This window comes from Mustela erminea, chromosome 6 (genome assembly GCF_009829155.1).
Source record: "Mustela erminea isolate mMusErm1 chromosome 6, mMusErm1.Pri, whole genome shotgun sequence".
In the NCBI taxonomy this organism is placed as follows: Eukaryota; Metazoa; Chordata; class Mammalia; order Carnivora; family Mustelidae; genus Mustela; species Mustela erminea.
This window is the reverse complement of record NC_045619.1, coordinates 23,820,460-23,836,553: the sequence shown is the minus strand read 5'-3', so window position 1 is coordinate 23,836,553 and position 16,094 is coordinate 23,820,460. Positions and strand designations below refer to the sequence as shown.

General features: G+C 39.9%; 1 protein-coding gene across 3 annotated transcripts in view; it reads left to right on the top strand.

Annotated features, from left to right (window-relative positions):
• CFAP54 (cilia and flagella associated protein 54) overlaps window positions 1-16,094 on the top strand; it is a 325,575-nt gene that overhangs the window by 290,564 nt on the left and 18,917 nt on the right. For all 3 annotated transcript variants that reach the window (XM_032346701.1, XM_032346702.1, XM_032346700.1), the window contains one exon: window positions 8,689-8,763. In XM_032346701.1, coding sequence (XP_032202592.1) covers window positions 8,689-8,763 — 75 coding nt within the window. The remainder of the gene's footprint in view (window positions 1-8,688; window positions 8,764-16,094) is intronic.

Below are 16,094 nucleotides of genomic sequence, written 5' to 3'. Positions count from 1 at the left end.
AAGGCAATTTAGAGAAATCATCCACATATCACTGTGAATATCAAGAAACAGTGCTCTGTAACTTTGTATTACTCTTTTATTCTTCATTCTTAAGTCTGTTGTTTGAACATTTTTATCACTCAAGAAATGTGTGAAGAAAAACTAGGAAATACAGATAAGCTTATATTTTCCCAAACTTTTCTGTGCATATGTATTTTTCGAACAACAACAAAAAAGGTTGCACATCTTAATGGTGTATTATTAATTTGATCACATAGTTGAGTGGTTTCTGTGGTGATTGATAGACTATGTTTGGAGAAGAGGGTAATTTCTTTCTTTTTTTTTTTTTTAAGATTTTATTTATTTATTTGACAGAGATCACAAGTAGGCAGAGAGGCAGGCAGAGAGAGAGAGGAAGGGAAGCAGGCTCCCTCCTGAGCAGAGAGCCCGGTGTGGGGCTCGATCCCAGGACTCTGGGATCATGACCCAAGCCAAAAGCAGAGGCCTTAACCCACGGAGCCACCCAGGTGCCCCAGAGGGTAATTTCTCTTTTACCCTTTCTAAGTTCTGAACCCGGCTGAGGAATGAAGTGTAGGAGATGGATGGTGGAGATCAAAATATCAGCAGAATTAACTGATAAAACTGACGGATTAGCAAACATGGCTTTAGGTCTTTTACCAAACGAGCTTAGTAGTATCTCATCCCTGAATGAGCAGACTTGCCCACCTAGTCACACAGTACAACCATAGGATTCCCCACTACCGTTCCATCCCCACCAAACTCACTGCACACAGAAGCTGAGGCCAAAAGTTCTACAGGCTGGGTGCCTCCAAAAATAGAAGCAAAGATTGCCCAGAAGGGGCTGAACCTACCATGATCTTTTGCTTTTTCCAAACTCACTAGTCAGATAAGTCAATCTACTTTTCTGGCAATAAATTAGCTACAAGTCTGAAAGAATCCGAAGTCTCCTTTTCTAGTGGAGTGGCAACTCTCACCCTCTTTGGAAATGAGAGAAACAGAAAAATATTTGTTCTCCCCTAATCACTTGCTCTTTGAATTCCCATTCGCACATTAATCTGATTTCTTGAGTTATAGATTCTGTAGTTATTGTGGCCATTTTTAAAATCAGACAGCTCTGCAAGACTTACTGAAAAGGGACAATCTCCTACCCAACCTATCCTTACTCTAAAATCCTGCTCTGCAGAGGCAACCCTTTTCAGCTCTTTCAGCTGTTTCTCGTTATCTACTTCCATGTATTTAGTAATATGTAGGATCACTCATGAAAAATGAGGCAACAAACAGCCTTCAGATCCAAGTGGGCCAACTGAGGCCCTGCTCCATGTCTCCTCAGGCCAGCATCCAGGCTCGTAATACATCAATCATATGAAATATCACTGGTCACAGTAGCAGGAGGGAAGAAAGGGGGAAAAATCACACACTGGCTCTGAAGGCTTCTGTCATATCGCTTCCATTATATTTCGTTGGCCAAATAAGTCACATGCTATGGCTTGGAAGGAGGAAAGCCAGAAATATTGATGAACGATGCTAAAGCTAAAATAATTATTCTTTTTTCTTTGATGTATCAATTTCAGATATATCTGTTGATTTTATTATGGTATACAAGGATTTAATTCACTTCAACTTCTCCCCAACTTCTCCTTTCCCCATTCCTGAGTATTGTTATATCTACAGATTTTGGTTGAATCAATATTCAAGTATTTACATTACTACAGCCAAGTCAAATAGCCTACTAAGGTCATTTTCTTCTTGTATAAGCTTTGATTCTTCTTGACTTGTTTTTTTTTCCTTAACTTTCTTCATTTCATTTCATCAGAATTTTCATATGTTCATCCACAGATTTCTTACCCAAGTGTTCATGCTCCTCAAATAATGTCTCAGTTCCTTTATTTCTTCTGCTTAACTGAGGACTGCCTGCCCCCAGTGCCTGCCACACAGCTCTAATTCTGGGACCTCCCTTTTGTTGCTTTCCTGGTTGAAATCCCAGCCAGTTGGGGCCCGGCTCTGTTTTTCCTCTCTGTAAGCTTTTAGGATCTTCCCTTCATATTTGGTTTGCTGTATCTTTTTCCTTAAACCACTTTTTGCAAGGTTAATAGTCAATTACCAATAATAAAACATTTTTACTTCTTTTTTTAAAAAAATATTTTATTTATTTATTTGACAGACAGAGATCACAAGTAGGCAGAGAGGCAGGCAGAGAGAGAGAGGAGGAAGCAGGCTCCCCACCAAGGAGAGTGCCCGATCCCAGGACCCTGGGATCATGACCTGAGCCGAAGGCAGAGGCTTTAACCTTCTGAGCCACCCAGGGGCCCAAACATTTTTACTTCTTAAAGAGTAGTATTGATATAGCTCTTTTTTTGTCTTTTTTCTATTTTTTCCTTTTTTACCATTTTAACCTTTTTTTAAAAAAATTGAATTATAGTTGTTATGCTAGTTTTGGTTGTAGCTTTAGCCCTTTTATATTGTTTTCCTCATCTATGCACTCATGTGAAGGCATAAACGTTGGCAACTCTCATTTTCAGAGTATACTTATTTGCATTTTGAGTCTGAATTTATCAGTAGAGTGAGTGAATGCATTTTTCCTTATTGTGAAAGCAACAAGCCCAGCTTTATGAGGATTCATCAGGCAAGAACAGTTAGCCTTTGCGGAACGCCACTTCCCCATACTTACATCTCCTCTGCTGTGTGCTTGGATTTATGATAGAACTGATTATCTTAGATTTTGGGTTGTACATCCCCAAATTCTTTCAGTATCTTTGTATGTTATAATATGAATTACCAGATGTTTCGTGATATTACTGATATACTGAATACTAAATACTGAGTATGAAATTTCCTAGTAGATCAGATACCTCAAACCCATGAGATTATATATGTTAGAAAATAATAATATAACACATATTTTTATAAAGTGTATGGTTGCCCTTTTATATCTGTTTTTAAAAAGAACTCAGCTCATTTTTGCACTTCTTTTGTAGATCACTTAATAATCACAGTTTTTCAATTGTAGACCAAACATATCAGAGCCATAGTCTAGAATATTCTTTGCTGAAATTGTCCCTGAATCCACTTCTATATAGTTCATATATGGAAAATTATTATTTTCTCCTGAAACCATTTTTTCAGCTTACTTTGTCTGAGGCAGGAGAGTGAGCGTCCGTGAAAGCAGGGAGTCTAGGTTTTGCTCTACCACTCAGTTTTCTACCTAGGGTCAGTCACTTTTCAGGGACTTATTTTCATCTCATCTCTAAAATATGATCATTTCACTAAAATAGTGCTCTGAGATGGAGAGTTGTGTCCCTTGGTTGGAATGTGAGTTATCAGAAATTCCCTCTGGGCCCCTTGTGGCTATCAAATTTATCACAATCAGCCCAATGTCTCAGTCAAGGGGTTGACTATGAATATAAACAATACCAAATAAATGGGGATATGGGGCAGCATTTGAATGTAAGCAGAGGGAGGAATCCAGAGACCCTGCCTTGCCTTAACCAAGGTTTGTGGCTTGCTTTCATGTCCTAATTGGAATGGTATATGTGAGTGGATCAGTCCTTGAGTAAAACAGAATGACTTCAGTCCTGATGTTCTCTGCTCAATCTTTGAATTTGTCTTATTCTTCGACTTAGAAAATGTTTCTTCAGCTCTAAGTAGGGCATTTTTAGGTATGTTTTAGTTCTGTTGGTTCTATGTATGAGAGAATGTCATCAAATGGAAGACAAACCATTATTTGTTTAGGTGAATTGGCAAACAGAGTAGTTCAGAACATTTGAAAAGTTGAGAAATAGAAGAAACATATAAAGTTTTCTCTTTTTCCAGTAAGTCAGCTGGAACTTAAAAAAAAAAAAAAAGGCAGCTATATTCTGTGTTATAACAAATCCCATTCACTAAATCTGCCAGTTCGTTGTCATGACAACCTTCACTTGGTGCTAATTGGAAGTTAACTAGGACACTTGAAGAGATCGATTCTGGTCTGGAATTGGATAGGATTTCATAACCTCTATAATCTATTATATTTATTTCTATCACAGTATAGATTTTTGGTGAGTTATTAAATAGAAGGGCCCAGAAAATGTGCCTTTAGTTGATATGGGGGATAATGAATCTTATTCTCTTTCTTATTCCTTTCCCCTTTTTACCCCCCCCCCCCCCCGAACTCCCACCAAAGCCTATAGTCTGGAATAAGCTAAGAAATTCAGAACACAGATATTAGTATGAGATGTATTAAGAGGGATACACAACAGATGTTCTAATCACTTCTGGCTTGAAAACTGTGTATGTCCTTCTAAAATGAACAACACTGGCTCAGAATGACTGAGTTATTTTAACCTGTCAGTTGTAGCTTTAGGGTTATCTTCAGAGCTTACCAGGGACTTGAAAGCATATGAAAGATGTAAACCATCCTGACTTTAAGAGACAAACACCTTATTTGGAATGATAGCATACTGATATGAAAAGCCTAACATGTGTTTACCAATTCACCTCAGGTTAGTTCAGCAAACATTTATGGGATGCCTGGACTGTACAAGGCAATTAAAATTTGTATATAGTCAGGGTGCCTGTGTGGCTCTGTCATTTAAGCATCAGACTATTGATTTCAGCTCAGGTGTTGATCTCAGGGTTGTGAGATCAAGCCCCATGTTGTGCTCTGCACTGGGCATGGAGCCTGTGTAAGATTTTCTGTCTCTCTCTCCCTCTGCCCCACCCCCCAAAATAAAATCTTAAAAAATTATAGTCAACATATCTCAAATATCAAAGGACTATGAAAACAGAAAAAAATACATTGAACATTAGCATCAATTAACAAATTCTTTTTGAGGAACTATTATGTGCAAAAATTTTTCCAGGCTTGGGGAGGAAATAAGAGCCTACAGAAATCAGTACAAGTAGGTCTTTGTCATGGAGGAGCTTCATCATTGTATGGGTCTGGCTCTAAGTACCTAGATGTCATTCATAATGAGCCCAGCCACCTGGTGGTCCTCTTTTAGCAAAATGTGGCATTCAAAGAAACATCAATCTGATGTTCAAAACCATTGAAAATAATCAAAGTTTTTGTGGAATCTCTCATAAGAACATTTGAGAGGAAATCCTTTCATAATGCATAGCGAAATTTCTCTTAAATCTTTTCCCCCAACTGTGGTGTTCTTTAGTATATCTCTGACATCCACATGTGGCCCTCTGACGAAATACCCCAAAACACCCTGTACCGGTACTGTATTGTTTTGGCTTTTGCATGTTTATATGGCTCTTCCTCTGTCTTTACTGCAAACTCCCTTGCTGGGGGTCTTATTCATAATCTTATATGCAATTTCTAGCCCGGTAACACACAGCCCTGACACACAGTGATTCTCTAGTACTTGCTTCTGGTTGAAGGGCACTCAGAGCCGACTGAGGATAGAACAAGAGAAGGGATATAAAGTCAGGGACCGAATGTTCTACTCAGGACAATGAGTTATCTGTTGTGGCGGGAGAACAGGGTGAACAGTGAGAGATGGGAAGACATGGGTGGAATGAAGTGCTTCCTCCTCTCTGATTCACCACATGGTACTCTTAATCTACTTTTCTCCCCACTAGACCATAAATCAACTGCTTAAGGACTCTCTTTCTGTCTTTTCATTACTAGCTTATGGCAGTTAGGATGCATACAGTAGGTGTTGAATGAAAAAATGGTGAGTGAACTTGGTTCTGTAAGCAAGGGCCAGGAAAAGGGAAGGGTGGGTGTGGGTGGTAGGACAGGGAGGGGGCAGCACCTGGAAGGACTTCTCATGATCCACCCTATGATTTGCTGAGATTACTCTCAGCAAATGAACAAGGGTCATTCTTTGCTCTCTCAGTGCCTTGCCAGCCACACACAGTGGCATGTGGAGGAGAAATGAGGAAAGCAAGAGTTTAGAGGATGGAAAACAGTTTAGGAATTTTTTTTTAAAAGATTTTATTTATTTATTTGACAGACAGGGATCACACGTAGGCAGAGACACAGGCAGAGAGGAGGAAGCAGGCCCCCTGCTGAGCAGAGAGCCCGATGTAGGGCTTGATCCCAGGACCCTGAGATCATGACCTGAGCTGAAGGCAGAGGATTAACCCACTGAGCTACCCAGGCACCCCAGGAATTTTTTTTTCCGTAAGTGAAGGAAGATGAGGATTTCAACTAAGTCAAAGAACCAGCATGGTTATTTTTGAAGTAACTCAGAAAACCATCATAGAATCATCAGATGCTCCTTTTTAAGGGAAAAATGGCAAAGATTGAACAAGGGTCATTCTTTGCTCTCTCAGTGCCTTGCCAACCACACACAGTATACCTCTGGCAGCTCTCTGCCTGGTGTGACAAGTTCAAGGCTACATTTCTGTGGTAGCCCAGCATCCAATCAGCCAACTTCTGATGTTTATAATGGTATACTACAAATAATGCCAAAGAAATAAGATGTTGTTGAGGTGAAATTTCTGCTTGATAAATGTTGAGACAGGGAGGAGAAGGCAATTATTTATCAGATAACATTGCTGTCTTCATCTGTTATGTGAAATGATTAATGATATAGACAGTTTCATTTTGTTTGATAGCTCTTGATGAAATCATGACAGTAACGTGTCATGGCTGTTACTGAAACCTTCCCTATAGGGAGGAAACCTACTTTAACCAGTCCTGAGAACTCAATTAGAAATATGGAAATATAGATAAATAAGAGGAGTATCAGAGTACAACGAGTCCTGAGAACTCAATTAGAAGTATAGAAATATAGACAAAGAAGAGGAGTATCAGTGTTCAGAGGAGTATCCTCTCTGTCTTAAAGTAGACCAAGAGCCTGGAAGGTTAATCACTGCCAAGTAGTATACCCTGATCAGTGCTGGATATCCTGCTTGCCCACCACCTTTTTTGGTCCCACTGAAGCTGGCCCATTTCTTGCCACGATCATTTTCTGCCCAAACAGTTTGAGTAGCCTTGTAGCTAATTTCTCTTTCTCTTGTTTCTTTCTGAGTCCAGTTCACCTTTAAACTGTGGCCAGAAGTATCTTTTATAAAGTGACCAGATCATGATTTTCTCAGGCCAGTGCCTCTAAAATTCCTTACTTTTACATGTTGCGAATTCACCTCTCCAGCCTTGTTTCTCATCACTCTCACTGCCATTCTTCCTATACATTCCCACAGTGAAGACCATATCAGATGCTTTGTGTTCTTGAATATCCACTGTTCTGTTGCTCACATGGCTCCCTCCATCTGGAATGTTCTTGTCCCCATTCTCTGCCAGTGAAATCCTACTATTCATTCAAGGCTCAATTCCCATGCCCCTTCCTCCAAGAAGTCTTTCCTGTTCCTTACAATTCCTTTCTCCCACATTCAGTTTCCTCTAACCTATTCCTACCCATGTTCTGACTATGTTCTACTTGGTATTTTACTTAGGAGTGTATGAATCTATTCTTCTCATCTATTGAACACTTTGTGAGGATAGGGTCTGTTTCTTCATCTTTGTGTTCCACAGCATCTTGAATTTATTTGTTAAATTGAATTGAATTTGCAATAGCTTTAGAACTCTAAAATGTGATCTTTTCTATGTTCATGCGTTTATTAAAACTTAAATATAATATGGTTTGGGGCTGTGAATTTAGTTGTTTGCTTCTATATTTTAAGGTTTCAATCAGCATTGGTCAATCATAATTTAAAAATTAGAGTAACTTTATCATTTTCATATTTCTGAATGCTGGTACACATGTGTATTAAACAACAATAAAAGTGAATTGTTGCTGGACACTGGCAACTTTACAAAGTAGGCAGAGTTTATCTCTGACAGTCTTGTAGTCGTGACCCCTTTAGCTATAAGTAAAGGAAGGCTACTTACACTAGTTCAAGTAAAGTAGGTGAGGTGGAAGGCAGTATGTGGCGGGGTACAATAAGTAAGTTCATACATAGGGACTGGAAACCAAACACAATGTGCCTCACAGAAAATGGAATTGTTGAGTCTGGAGCCAAGACTATGCTTAACTATGGGTGTGTGTGTGTGTGTGTGTGTGTGTGTAAGTTCTCACACATCTGTTTCCTTCTCTTATTCATCTTACATCTAGCCCAATGGCTGCCTTTTCCATGTTTGTCTCAGGACCTTCAGCTACTATAGTTAGTACTCACTATAGCTCTCTTCTCTTGCCCTTCCTTCTATGAAATTATGATAATAGAGAATCTGATTGACTCATCCCTGCACATGAGTAGGTCCATCTGGGGTCAGAGGTCCACACATAAACATGGCTGTGTCCACACAGTAGGGGGTGTAGCAGTGTCACCAGCAACGGACAATGTAATGTACAGACTCTTGGTTCCTTTTCATTTACTCTCTCTGTTTCATTCTCAATTCTTAACCATTTTTCTCTGCTAAAATCCCTTTCTGGAATTTGAATCTCTTTATCCCCAGGTTCTCTTCTCAGAAGAAAAGTGATTTTCTAAAACTTTATTCTGGTGTGAATTCTGTAACATATGAATTTTAACAATGAAATAATGTATCATTCATAAGTAAATCTTATCTATTATGGCCATCCTGTGTCTTTTCAAATAATTTTAATTATATAAGGGATTGTGACCTATGAGTCTTAGTTTTCTCCTGGGAATTAGGGTTAGGTGGTGATGCAAGAAAAGACAAATGAAATAGTTCATAACTAAAATATCTAGTAGTTTACCAGTAATTTCAACCTCACTTTATTGTCTTCTTATTTCTAGAACATGATTATTGAATGTTGCTCTGAAATAATAAATCTGTTTTTGACTGATGGAGATGTAAGACCATTGTCTGAGGTATGTATCTTTTTGAAAATGTATCTGATTCTCTCACAAGTATTATTGTTGCTATGGAAACAGAAATACAGAAAACATCTATTATGAAAGTATCAAGGGCCTAACCCTCCTTAATTAATGTGAAAAAGTGATAAACAGGAGTTTATAATAGCATGTTGTTTTGGTTAAAAATATTCTTTTTTAAAAAATCAAGTACAGAGAATTATAAAGAGGATAATTTTAAAATCATCTCAACTCTGCTATTCAGAGAATAACCACCTATGGGCATTTTAGAAAATATCTCAAATTTTTTCTACATATAAATAAACATTAGAATTTTTACATCAATGGAATTATTACTGTACATGCATTCTATAGCTTGATTTTTTTTTATTTAGCAGTAGTGTTATGGATATATTTTTATGTGAAAAGTCTACCTTGTCATGTTTAATGCCTGTATAATAGCATAATGGTCCCTTTTGTATATTTGTTGTCAGGCTCTATTTATACAACTAGATTTTTATTCAAGGATCTTGAGGTTGATGGATTCTAGCATATACATATTTCACCCTTCTGTATTATTTCCTCATAGTTATTTCTTAGGAGTACGGTTTTGGAGTAAAAAAGTAAATATACTTGTTTATTATGGTGGGATATACATAATATAAAAATTATGTTTTTAACCCTCTCTAAGTATACACGTTAGTGGCATTAAGTACATTCACGATGCTGTGCAACCATCTCCACCATCCACCTCCAGAATTTCTTACCATTCTAAACAGAAACTTTGTATCCATTAAATAATAACTCCCCATTTCCTCTTCCCCCAGCTCCTGGTAACCTCCATTCTACTTTTGGTTTCTACTGTACTATTTGCCCATCCTAGACACCTGAACGTAAGTGGAGTCATGCATACTCATCTTGTATGGCTGGCTTATTCCACTTAGTTCAGTGTTTTCAAAGCTCATCTTATAGCACATGTCACTCCTTTATTCCTTCTTAAGGCTTGATAATACCCCATTCTGCAGATGTACTACGTATATTTATCCGTTCTTTTGTAGGTAGTCATTTGAGTTGTTTCTCCCTTTTGGCTGTTGTAAATAATGCTGCTGTGAACGTGAGTGTAGAGGCGTCTGCTTTCAGTTCTCCCAGGATCTACACTCTCTCACTGACAGTAGATGAGAGTTACCCATGTATTCCTCTAGACAGGCTCTCCTCCCCAACCTCTCCTTTCTCTTCCCCTTCCCTCTCTTCCTTGTCTTCCTCCTTCCTTTTTGCTAACCATTCTAGGTATGGTAAGTGAAAAAAAATGACATTTTCAGTTATTTCGTATTTACTAATTATCTGGCCAAATATAAGTTTATATGTTTGTTGGCAATCAGTATTTCTCCTTTTTGAAATAGTACTCACTCATTCAGTCAGTCCACAAATCTTTAGGGTGAGCTGTGCATGTGTCAGGAAGCCCTTTCTAAGACCCTGGAGAGCCAGATGTGAACAAGCAGCAAAGACCTTGCTTTCTTGGAGCTGCCATTTTTGTGGAAGGAAATAGCAAATAATAATAATAAGTCACTAAGCAGGATAATTTCAGATTCTGTTAAATGATATGAAAGAGAAAATGGAGTTATATATTAGAGTAGGGTCAGGTCAGCAAACTACAGCCTATGAACTCCATCAGGCCCACTGCCCATTTTGTAAATAAAGATTTATTGGAACACAGCATACTTGTTTGTTTATTTGTGATCTCTAGCTGCTATGAGCTATAGCAGCAGAGTTGGGTAGTTTTGACAGAGACCAGATAGCCCAGAAAGACTCAGTTATTTATTTTCTGGCCCTTTATAGGAAAAAAGTTTGCTAGACCCTGTGATAGAAGGTAAAAGGAAATGGGGCAAGAGATTAGATAGGGTGGTCCAGGAAGACCTATCTTAGGAGATAATATTTGAAGTAAGAACTGAAATACAACACTGTGTTTCTCCCACTAGATCATTAGTTTCTTGGATAAGGAGCAGTACTTATTTTAATTTTTTGAATACTTTTAAGTGCCTAGCACCATGTATCACTTGGTTACTCTTTCGTGAATTGAATCAAAGTTTCTTTAGTTTTTTTTTTTTTAAGATTTTATTTATTTATTTGACAGAGATCACAAGTAGGCAGAGAGGCAGGCAGAGAGAGAGGAGGGGGGAACCAGGCTCCCTGCAGAGCAGAGAGCCCAATGCGGGATCATGACCTGAGCCGAAGGCAGAGGCTTTAACCCACTGAGCCACCCAGGCGTCCCACTTTTAAATATCTGAAATTTAATATTTGACTTTTTTAAAAAAATTTGGCCATTCATGTCCTTTTCTAGTTTTTTAAAAGGGGAACCTAATTTCGTATCATAGAAATATATAGATTTACCATGGGAGACATTATAATAAAGATCAAGTTTAATCTAATTTCATACAAACTATGGTTAAAAATAGGTCACCGAAGAAGGAGTTGCTATTTTAAGACACATGATACATAGCACTAATGGGCTCGGGCATCTGACAGAACTGGGTTGGAATCGTCGCCTTGAATCTTACTAGTTGTACGACCACAGGCAAGTTATTTAATTTCCCTGAGCTTCAGCTTTCTCAAATGTAAAGTGGGGGTAATAATGCCAACACTTCATAGCTGTGAGGACTAAAGGAAATAATACATGTTAAGTATTTGGAATAGCGCCTCGCACAAATAAATGTTTGGTAATTATTAGCTGTTTTAGGCATCATCACCACCCCTAATGGTGGTCCTGCCTTCCGCATGTGAATTCTTCATCCCCTAGTCAACTAATTTCAAAGAGATTTTTAGAATCGAAATTTATTTTGAAATATTGACAGAAAAGGAGAGGAATGGTGTTAAAGACAAAGATAGGGCACCTGGCTGGCTCAGTCGGTGGGAGTATGCAACTCTTGATCTCAGGGTTGTGAGTTCTAGACCCACATTGGGTATAAAGATTACATTAAAAAAAAAATCTAAAAAAAAAAAAAGAGAGAGAGAAAGAACCAGGAGGCATTTTCTTTGTGATGCACATCACTGTTGAATCCCAGAGGCACTGGGTAAGCATGCTGGATCCTGACTTGTGATCCCTGCAGTGAAAGGCTCCACCAGTCCAAGAGAAGGAGCCCCCCCAGTTGAATCCCATACCGATACCTCCCCTGAAAGCAACCCTTACCTAGTAGTGCTGGGGTGGGGCATGGGAATTTCCAAGCCTGTTCCAAAAAGCAAATTGTTAGACAAACAAAATGACATGCCTTAGTGAAGTCGTATTTGTCACTGAGATGAGATCTCACTGTGCAATTTGGTTCCTTACTGCAACACCTGTTGCAATCGCCTTCGCCTCTGCTGCGTCTTCCTAATTAAAACAAATATTGCTATCTACAGCCTGTGACCAAAAAAACTGAGACTAGCAAGAAAATGGAGGAAGGAAATGACACTCTGTGCTAAACTTCTTAGTGAGTAATCACAAGGGATTAAATGACCATTAGAATTCATTTCTGGTGTACTAACAACAAAGTAATCCTTTCCTTGCCTACATAGATTCAAATTATTGCAGTTTCCAGGTTGTCAGGTAGGATTCAGTCCTGATGCTAAAAATATGCTTTCTGTTCTTGCGGTGACTGACCACGAGGAGGACTGAGTCATTATATACAACCGTCTGCTCATCAGTAATTATTGACTTCCAGCTGCACAAGGACATTGGTGTGTAGATACTTTTGTCACTGCAAAAGCAGCAGATGTTAAAAGCCCTGTTTTCAGCTAAATTAAGTATTTTCCTATTGGTTCACATTATACAAATACAAATTATACAAATACATTTACTGTGTGTGTGTGTGTGTATGCGTGCGTGCGCAGACCAGAGTCATACAGAATCAGTATGGAAGGAAATTCCTAGGAGCAGAGCCTGATTCAAAGGTGGAAAAGGTGATTCTAAGCCAAGAGATAAGCCTCACTGTGTAAGAAGATTGCAAACTAGTTTTTCTTGGCTGCATGAATTTGGTAGGATTCCTTTTAGTTCAGGATTTCTAGCTAGACCTAGCATAGTGCCAAATAATAATGATAATAATCATTAATGCAAATACTACTGCTAGTAATAATTTTTATTGAGCACATGGCATGTGCAGACACTACTCAGTGTTTTAAATATAGTATCTCATTGAATATTGCAAGAATTCTGTGAAGATGGTTATTATTATTATCCCCACATTAGAAATGAAGAAATTAAGCAGCATGTTCAGGATCTCACACCTTGTAAATGGTGGAGGCAGGAGTCAAAGACAGTCCTGCTTCAGTCTGAGGTCTGCATCTCTAAGTTATACCCAGCGAATGTTTCATTAGAATAGGGAGCCGATGCTGCAGGGAATTGAGGAATGAGAGTATGAAAGTTGCAGGTATAGATGAATCTTCAGGAAGGTTTGGGTGAGACATGTGCAGGGGTGGAGGAACAGCGGGAGGGAGCCGGTCAGGAGGGCACTAGGATCGGAGCTGCGATGAGGGGGAAGGGCTAAGAGGGGAGGAGGATGCCTCTTAGAAGAGGTCAGGCAGACAGTGGAGGAGGGCCTTTGGAGAGGCTGGGAACACAAAGACCTTGACTGCGTGAGCAACAGAGCGGACTGGGAACAGAGGAAGGACACCTCTTTCTCTGTGTCTGGGGGTGGGAGGGTGGTGGGCAGGAGGGAGGGTGAAGGTGGGAGGGAGTGTGACTGAGTGTGGAAGAAAAGGGTGGGAGAAGCTGAGGCAGTTCACACGCAGAGGTGTTCACTTTCTTCACGAAGTGGAGGCAAGTTTACCTGCTGTGCAGCAAGGTCGGGGGTGGAGAGCGTGGTCTTCCGAGAGAATGAGGACGGTCTTGAGTATTCACAGTTGTTGGGTGTGTTGAGCGAGGAATCGGAGCAAGGACAGATAAGAGAATCAAAGGCCACGTGGAGATTTACAGATCAGACATTTGTGGGGGGCACCAGGTGGCTTGGCTTGTGGGTTTTCTCTAGCCCCCCTACCTTCCTGGACACAGGAGAGGAAAACGGCAATAGAGGCCAATGCTAGAGGAGAGTACGAGCAAGGCAGCGGAGCGCATGGGAGAGGCTTCACAGCCATGAATTCACCTCAGAATAGATCCAAAACTCCTCTCTTCCACTCTGAAAGGGCACCAAGATGGCCTGATTCTCAAGCCCCGGCTGCGCATAAAATAATTTAATTATGCAATATATTTCCTTAAAAATAACCTGAATTTAAGATTAAAAAAAATCCTTAGTGACAGATAAATTCTAAGGACTTCCATGACATTATTATGTACATTATCCATGTGCTTTCCTTTTCACATGGCTGAATTTAATGTGCACACGTTCCCTTATTTCTGATTCCTAAAATGATCATTTTTTGATGTATTTAGGATCAGATATTGACACCAACCACAGGCTGGTCACTAAAATAATTATTATCTTTAAGAAGGTTTTTGGTAAGAAGTATGGAGAGGGCAGAAGAACTGGTAGAGGGAGACACAGAGTCACAGATATATTAACCTATCTTAGTTTAGTCATTAGCATCTTTAATTGTATGTCTGACGTATTGATTCTACCATATGACCCTGGCTGTGAGCTGGGGGATCACTTCACAATGCTTGCATCTTATCTTTTGCTCTGTTATCATGTAAAAATGGGAAATAACCCACCCTAATGTGTTAACCTAACCCAGACTGCCTTCTTGTTATCACTTCCTCTCCGGCCCAGGGTTTAGATCCCCATATTTAGCTCTTATCAAAGTGTGTTCTAATGATGTGCTTCCATATTGGTCTCCCCTATGAGAGCAGATTGGGTTTTATATAATAAGACTGGATCTTATTACATTTTTATGCTCATTGCCCTGCCCACTGCTGGCTCTCACAGAGGTTTTTAATAAATGTTTGTGAAATGAACGAATGCTCTTGATGCATCTTCCAGAGATCCCCCTGGGTTGCAGTTCTAGTCCAGACATTACCAGTGACTTTGGGCTCATCATCTCCATGCATTTGAATAGTAAACATCTGGCAACTGCATCCTCTTTGCTAGCAGTTGGACTGGACACTGGGATACAGAAGAAACAGCTGGAGCCCCTGCCTTTGGTTTGGTGGAGGTGACAGACAAATACGAAGTAATTACAGTACAGGATAGCACAGAGGCCTGGGGGCCAGACACCCCTCCTCAGTAATAATCTCAGTTAATATTCTTCTATTATCTTGACATAATTCTGAAGGTGAGAAATTCCCTGTGATATCCTTTAAGAAGGGTTCAATAATTCCCTACAAGAAATCAAGTTAGTAGAAGCTCCTGTGGCCGATGGTTCGGAGTTTTAATTACTTTGGAAAATGATTGGAAGGCAGTAGAGAATCCTTAGGTAGATATAAACATGATCAAGGGTGCCCATGAAAGCCTTTTCCTCTGACTAGGAAGACCTTTGAAAGACGAGGCAGAAAACTCAAGCCCTAGGTTCAGTGGTAAAGGCATGATTTATGGCTTTATTCATGGGGATGGAAAGAACAGAACAAATCCCCAAAGCCCTGGAGACAGAAATGAAGATAGAAGTTTAAAAAAAAAAAAAAAAAAAAAGAACAAGCCAACGTGAGCTCAGCTGCAAGCTACACTGGATGTATGGCACCGTGCTGGCCCCAAAGGAGGAATCCCAGGTGAGAAAGACAGAGTCCTTGCCCTGAAGACCCTCTAGAGAGGAGGAATGGTGCTAATGCTTAACGATGATAGTCTGTAGTTTTACAATGGGTGATTGTTTCACATAAAAGTGGGAAGAAAGAGATTAACAGGTTAAAAGACCTGCCCCAAGTCACACAGCTAGTAACTGTCCCAGTGAGGACTGGCAGACTCCAGAGCCTGGGCTCTAGCCCTGATCATCACATTGAAGCGAGCAGTGTCCCCCTTTTCAGTCTGGGCCCTCTTGGCCATCAGGGGGAGGGGCTGGACTGAGCCATAGGTGGCTGAGGGAGAATGAGTGGGTGGTCGTGAGTGGACAAGCTTGGGATCCAAACTGCCCAGCTCCGAATCCCAGCCCAGCCCTGATGTCGCTAGTTGTGTGACCTTGGGCGGGTGGTTTATCCTCCATGCTTCCATTTCCCTATTTGTAGGGTGGGAATAAAAATTATACTTAGATCCAGGCACCTGGGTGGCTCAGTTGGTTGAGCTTTCGACTCTTGGCCTCAGCTCAGGTCTCGATCTCAGGGTTGTGAGTTCAGGCCTAGAGTTGATCTCTGTGCTGGGCGTGGAGCCTACTTAAAAAAAAAAAAAAAAAAAAATAGTACTTAGCTCATGGGTTTGTTGTGTGGATCAAGTGAGTTAATCCACATAAACTCATAGGTA